Below are 6,371 nucleotides of genomic sequence, written 5' to 3'. Positions count from 1 at the left end.
TTCTTATTCTTATTCTTATTCTTATTCTTATTCTTATTCTTATTCTTATTCTTATTCTTATTCTAACTCTTTATTTGTATTCTTATTCTTATTCTTATTCTTATTCTTATTCTTATTCTTATTCTTATTCTTATTCTTATTCTTTGGTTTATTACTCACTGCGGTTTTTATTATTGCGCTCTCCAGCCACTGCCGCACGGGCAGCCGCAGCAGCAGCAGCAGCAACAACAGCAGCAGCAACAGCAAAAACAGCAGCAGGATGAAGATGAGGAGGAGGAGCAGCAGCAGAACAGCTGGATTGACTTTGTGTTGAGCGCTTCTTCTTTACCTTCTGCTGCATCCACAGCGTCACAGCAGCAGCAGCAGCAGCAACAGCAACAGCAGCAACAGCAGCAGCAACAGCAACAGCAACAGCAACAGCAACAGCAACAGCAACAAATACCTCTTCTGCATGCATTTCAAAGTCTCTCCAAGCGTCGCCCTCAATCAAATGTTATCGGGTATATCTCTTTGCTGCTGCTGCTGCTGCTGTTGTTGTTGTTGTTGTTGTTGCTTTTGCTGCTGCTTTTGCTACGGTTGCTGCTGCTGCTGCTACGCTTGTTGCTGTTGCTGTTGTTAGTATTACTGCTCCTGCTGTTGTTCTTGCTGCTGTTGCTCTTGCTGCTGTTGCTTTTATTACTGTTGCTTCTGCTGCTGCTGCTGCTGCTATAGCGGTTGCTGCAGTTGTTATTGTTAGTACTACTGTTGCTTTTGCTGCTGTGGTGGTGCCGTTGCTGCTGTTGCTGCTTTTGTTGCTGTTGCTGCTTTTGCTGCTGTTGCTACTTTTGCTGCTCTTGCTGCTGCTGCTGCTACTCTTGCTGCTCTTGCTGCTCTTGCTGCTCTTTTGCTGCTGCTGCTGCTAAGACTTTTCTCGCTGCTTGTTTTATTTCTATTGAATTATTATTTGCATCAGACTAACAGCAGCAGCACGAGATTTGTTTGCTGCTTTTATTTCGGCTGTGCAGCTTCATACCACCGCCACCAGCAGCAGACTTACTCAAACACTTGCTGCTGCTGCTGCTGCTATCTCTGCTCTCCTGCGTAAGCCAACCAACAGCAGTGAAGCAAATAGTCGTGCTGCTGCTGCTGCTGCTGCAGCAGCTGTGCTGCTGCTGTTGCGTCTGTGTAATTTGCTGAATTACTTTTCTAAATTAATTGGTTCGATGTATGTGTTGTTAATTTATTTTTTATTATTTATTTTATTTATTTTATTTTATTTATTTATTTATTTATTTATTTATTTGTACAGAGAAGAGCTGCATCACTTCCTTTGATGTTGCTGTTGCTGCACTCGCATGCGGATTTGGTTCAGACAGCAGCAGCAGCAGCAGCAGCAGCAGCAGCAGCACTTTCGCCTGCTGCATTCCTGACGAAGATCTGTAAGCCCCCTTAACCAGCACCCTTAGCAGCACCAACAGCAGCATCAGAAGCAGTATTAGCAGCAGCAGCAGCAGCAGCAGCAGCAGCAGCAGCAAATGAAGATTTAATTGCATGTGTTGTTTTAGGTGTGGCTGTCTTTCATTTAAATTTAATATCGAAGACCCTAACACCATTGCGAAGGCGCTGATATTATTTATCTCGCAGCAGTAAAAAAACCTTAGCAGCAATTGCTGCTGCTGCTGCTGCTGCTGCATGTTGCACCAGCACCAGGAAGGTTTTTATTAGTTGTTCAGCTGCTGCAGCAAATGCTGCTGCCGCAAGTTGCTGCAGCAGCTGCTGCAGCAATAGTGCTGCTGCTCCCTTGTGTAGTAAAACCCACGCCTCGCATTCAGATGCCGGCCAGGGGCTTCTGCTGCTGCAGCAGGTGCTGCTGCAGCAGCTGCTTCTTCAGCAGCTGCTTCTTCAGCAGCTGCTTCTGCAGCAGGTGCTTCTGCAGCAGTTGCTTCTGCCGCAGGTGCTGCTGCAGAGGTGTTGGTGCAGCAGCTGCTGCTGCAACACCAGCTTCTTTAAAGCTGCTGCAGCGCTCGCATGAGCTGCTGCAGCTCCGCATTCTGCTGCTGCAGCAGCTTCGTCAGGAAGTGCTGCTGCAGCATCAGCATCAGCAAATTGCTGCTTTGCTGCTGCAGCAGCAGCTGAATCACTGCTTTGCTGCAGCAGCAGCAGCAAACCTGCCGCAGCAGCAAATCCATTGATAGCTGCTGCTCTGCTGAACTGCGGTTTATTCTTCACACTGAGAAAAATGATACAGCAGCGGTTGTCTCCTGCTGCTGCTTGCTGCTGCTGCTGCTGCTGCTGCTGCTGTTTAGTGATGCTGCTGCAGCTGCTGCACCAAGAAAAAAGAATTGCAGCAAAGACGAAGGAGGCTGCAGATGAATGCATGCAGCTTCACTGTGTAATAAAAAAACGCAAAAAAACTTTAACTTATTTATTTTTATTTCTATTCAACTTATATTTATTACGTCATTATATATATAATTATATTTCCTTTGTATTAATAATTAATGTTGTTATATACAGACATATATACAGACATTATATATATATATATATATATATAATGTATGTGTATGCATGCGCACTTATTATTTCTTAATCTATTCATCTACTTCTTCATTTATTCTTATCCTTCTATAATTATTTGCACATTTATTAATATATATTTATCTATATAATATATATATATATATATATATATTTATATATTTATTTATATTTTTTATCTTTGTCTGTCTGTCTGTCTGTCTTCGTCTTGCTTCGGCTGCGAATTCAGCTGTCTGCAGATCGTCGCACATTCTTCTTCCGCCCGCGGCTGGCGCTCTTCGCGTTGCTGGCAGCAGCAAAAGAAGCAGCAGCAGCAGCAGCAGCAGCAGGAGCAGAAGAAGCAGACGAAGAAGAAGAAGAAGAAGTAGAAGAAGAAGAAGAAGAAGAAGAGGATGAAGAAGAAGAAGACGTTGAAGAGACAGATGAAAATGAAGAAAAAGACGAAGACGGAGGCGGCCGCGCCTCTAAGCCAAACAAAAGACTGCACAAATCGCAACGCACAAATAATAATAAAACATATCTTATAACTTTAAATGCTGTTGCTGCTGCTTATGCTGCTGCTGCTGCTGCTGCGGCTGCTGCTGCTGCTGCTGCTGCTGCTGCGGCTGCTGCTGCGCCTGCTGCTGCTGCTGCTGCTAGAGCGACAGCACCTGCTGCTGCTGCTACAGCAAGTCCTGCTCTTGCTGCTGTTGCTGCTGCAGCTTCTCGGGTAAACCGTCGCTGCTGCTGTTGCTTGTGTTGCTGCTGGGGCACCTGCTGCTGCTCCTGCTACTACAACTGCTGCTGCTGGAACTGCTGCTGCTGGAACTGCTGCTGCAACTCGTTGCTGCTTCTGCTTCTGTTGCTCCTGCTGCTGTTGCTTCTGCTGCTGCTTCTGCTGTTGCTGCTTGTGGTGCTTCTGCTGTTGCTGCTCGTGGTGCTTCTGGTGCTGCTTCTGCAGCCATAGCTGCTGCTTCTGCTGCTTCTGCTGCTTCTGCTGCTTCTGCTGCTTCTGCTTCTGGTGCTTGTGCTGCTTCTTCTGCTGCAGCTGCATCTGGTGCTTGTGCTGCTTCTTCTGCTGCAGCTGCTGCTGGTGCTTCTGCTGCTTCTGCTGCTTCGCTGCTTCTGTGTTTCTGCTGCTGCCGCTGCACTAACAGCTGGTGCTGCTCTCAGCAGCAGCAGTTGCTCAGGCTTGCAACAGCTGCAGCTGCTGCTGCTGCCCTTAGCAGCAGCAGCTGCCCTGGCCTGCAGCAGCAGCAGCCATTGCTGCTGCTGCAGCAGCAGCAGCAACTATTGCTGCCGCTGCAGCAACAGCAGCAGCAGCTTGACGCATAATGTGCAGACAGCCAGACAGGCTCCGAAATAATAATAAATAAATTAAACAAATATAAATAAATAAATAGACAAACAGACAGACAGACAGACAGACAGGAAGAGAAACAACAGAAAAAAGAAAACAAACAAAGTTCCATGATGATGATGATGATGCAAACTTTGTTCGCGCATTTATTTATTTATTTATTTATTGTTTGTATATTAAAAATCAAACGCAGCCCTCCTCGCAACCGACAGAAATAATGAAGAAATACAAATAATAAAAAAGAAGAAAGGAGAGGCCTTCGCTGTGTTTGTTTTGTTTGTTTTGTTTGTTTTGTTTGTTTACCTCTTAAAACAAACTGCAAATAAACAATGCTGTACACGTACCCGCAAAACGAAGAAGAAGAAGAAGAAGAAGAAGGAGAGCAAACAGAACAAGAAGCAGCAGATTGCTGCTCTTCAACTCCTCCACCCTCACCGCTGCAGCTCATCCCTCCCCCACATACCTGCTGCTGCTGCTGCTGCTGATGCTGCTGCTGCTGGTGTTGTTGTTGCTGCTTCTGTTGATGTTGGTGGTGTTGCGGGTTGCGCTGGTGCAGCATTTGCTGCTGCTCCTCTGCTGCTGCTGTAGCTGCGCCTCTTGCTGCTGCAGCTGCTGGTGCTGCAGCTGTAGCTGCTCCTCCTGCTGCTCCTTCTGTTGCGCTGCCTGCTGCTGCTGCTGCTGCTGCTGCTGCTGCCCCCCTCACAGCTAACGGGCACCTGCGTTTATTTGCAACTCCAAATGCAACTAACTCGCGAATTGAATATCTGCTTGTTTTTTCTGTTGTTTGTTTTAACTTTCCAGGTCGAACACTGCGAGTTGGCGACGGTGGCCTCCCCACAACAGCATCACCAGCAGCAGCAGCAGCAGCAGCAGCAGGAACAGAAGCAGCAGCAGGAGCAGGAGGAGCAGGAGGCATAAGAGCAGCAGCACCACCACTAGCAGCAGCAGCAGCAGGAACAGCAGCAGCAGAAACACGAGGGGGGCGAGAAGTATACGAAGAGGCGGCGTGTGTTTGCGCTGCGGTTTCTTTTTGTCTAAGTGGAGATCGTTCAGTGAGAGGTGTAGTGAAAGGAAATCTCGGAGGAGAAGAAGAAGAAAAAGAAGAAGAGGAGGGTGAAAGCGAAGGAGAAGAGGAGGAGCGAGATGCAGAGGATGAAGAAGAAGAAGGAGATGAGAAAGAAGAAGAAGGAGAAGAGGAAGAAGAAGAGGAAGAAGAAGAAGAGGAAGAAGAAGAAGAGGAAGAAGAAGAAGAGAAGAGGCAGAGTTTCTTCTCAACTTCATCAGCAGCTGTATCTGCTGGCCCAGGCGCTCCAGTGTTCTCCATTTGCGCCTCTTTGGGGGGTTCTAGAGGAGTACTTTGATATATTATTCAAAATAATTAATTAAATAAAACAATTAAACTCGCAAATTATTCATAAGTACACACCTGAACGCAACACACGCACCAGAACGAACACCGCCTCTGTCGGGTGTCTCGGCAGCTCGTCTCGATGCGGTTGCAGATTAGGGGAGTACTTATGCATAAAAAAGAAATAAAACTTAAAAAAACAACTAAAACTCAACTATAAATACCTTTTACATTTGTTTCCTTCCAAAAGAAGAGAAAAATAAACACTGATTGCTTGCAGATAACTGCGCACCCGCCATGCTGTGTTGGTTGCGGTGTACGTACACCCCAACAGTCAGACCATTGGTAAGGAAGACCTTCAAAGAGAAGTGCATAAATAATTATGCTTAATATCAATAAATTATTGTTTTTAAATATATTTTTATTCTTTTATATTTCTATTTCTTTTTAAATCCAAAAACTTTATCCCTTGTGTTATTTTTCTTCTCTTTCACCCAAGTTCGTGCATCAGGAGCCGGGCATCGCAGTGCACGAGACAAAGAGAACAAGAAGGCTTTATTATTTGTTCATTTATATATGTATATTATTCTATTTTATTTATTTATTTATTTTTATTATTCTATTATGTATTTATTTTTATTAATTTAATTGTTTTTATTCAATTAAGAATATTCATAATTAGTATAGACCTTCTGCACTGCCCAATCGATCATCTTGCACGTGTACACCGCATCGGGCAGAGGAGAGAGAAAATAAAATATATAATAAATGTAATTATTATTTTCAACAACTAATTTAATTAAATTAAATAATAAATGATAAATATAATTATTGTATTCCACGAATTTAATTAAAAAGTTAAAAAATTATTATTTCACACAACAAATTTTATAAAATAATAAATAAGTATAATTGCTATTTTTAGAAACAAATTTAATGAAATAATAAATAACAAATTATAAATATAATCACAAACCAAATTTAACTTAATATAACAGTGAGTATTATTATTTAATCAATGCAAGTACACATGATAGTAAATAATAAATAGGGTGGTATATCAAACAGTAAATATATATATATATATAAATATATATATATACATAAATATATAATATATATACATATTTTCACTTATATTTACATGTACCTCTGTATTTATAT

General features: G+C 43.2%; 1 protein-coding gene across 1 annotated transcript; it reads left to right on the top strand.

The window, feature by feature from the left end:
• Positions 1-186: 186 nt before the first annotated feature.
• On the top strand, positions 187-5,220 carry EAH_00060790 (hypothetical protein; the record flags this gene model as incomplete). Its single annotated transcript, XM_013393422.1, has 7 exons — positions 187-500; positions 953-1,080; positions 1,352-1,418; positions 1,812-1,933; positions 2,760-3,229; positions 3,548-3,659; positions 4,661-5,220. Coding segments are annotated over 7 exons (1,773 nt in total), but the record flags the coding sequence as incomplete, so codon positions are not given.
• Positions 5,221-6,371: the final 1,151 nt, after the last annotated feature.

Source organism: Eimeria acervulina, genomic scaffold (assembly GCF_000499425.1).
Source record: "Eimeria acervulina Houghton genomic scaffold, Eah_scaff1538, whole genome shotgun sequence".
NCBI classification, from domain to species: Eukaryota; Apicomplexa; class Conoidasida; order Eucoccidiorida; family Eimeriidae; genus Eimeria; species Eimeria acervulina.
This window is presented reverse-complemented; position numbering and strand designations above follow the sequence as displayed.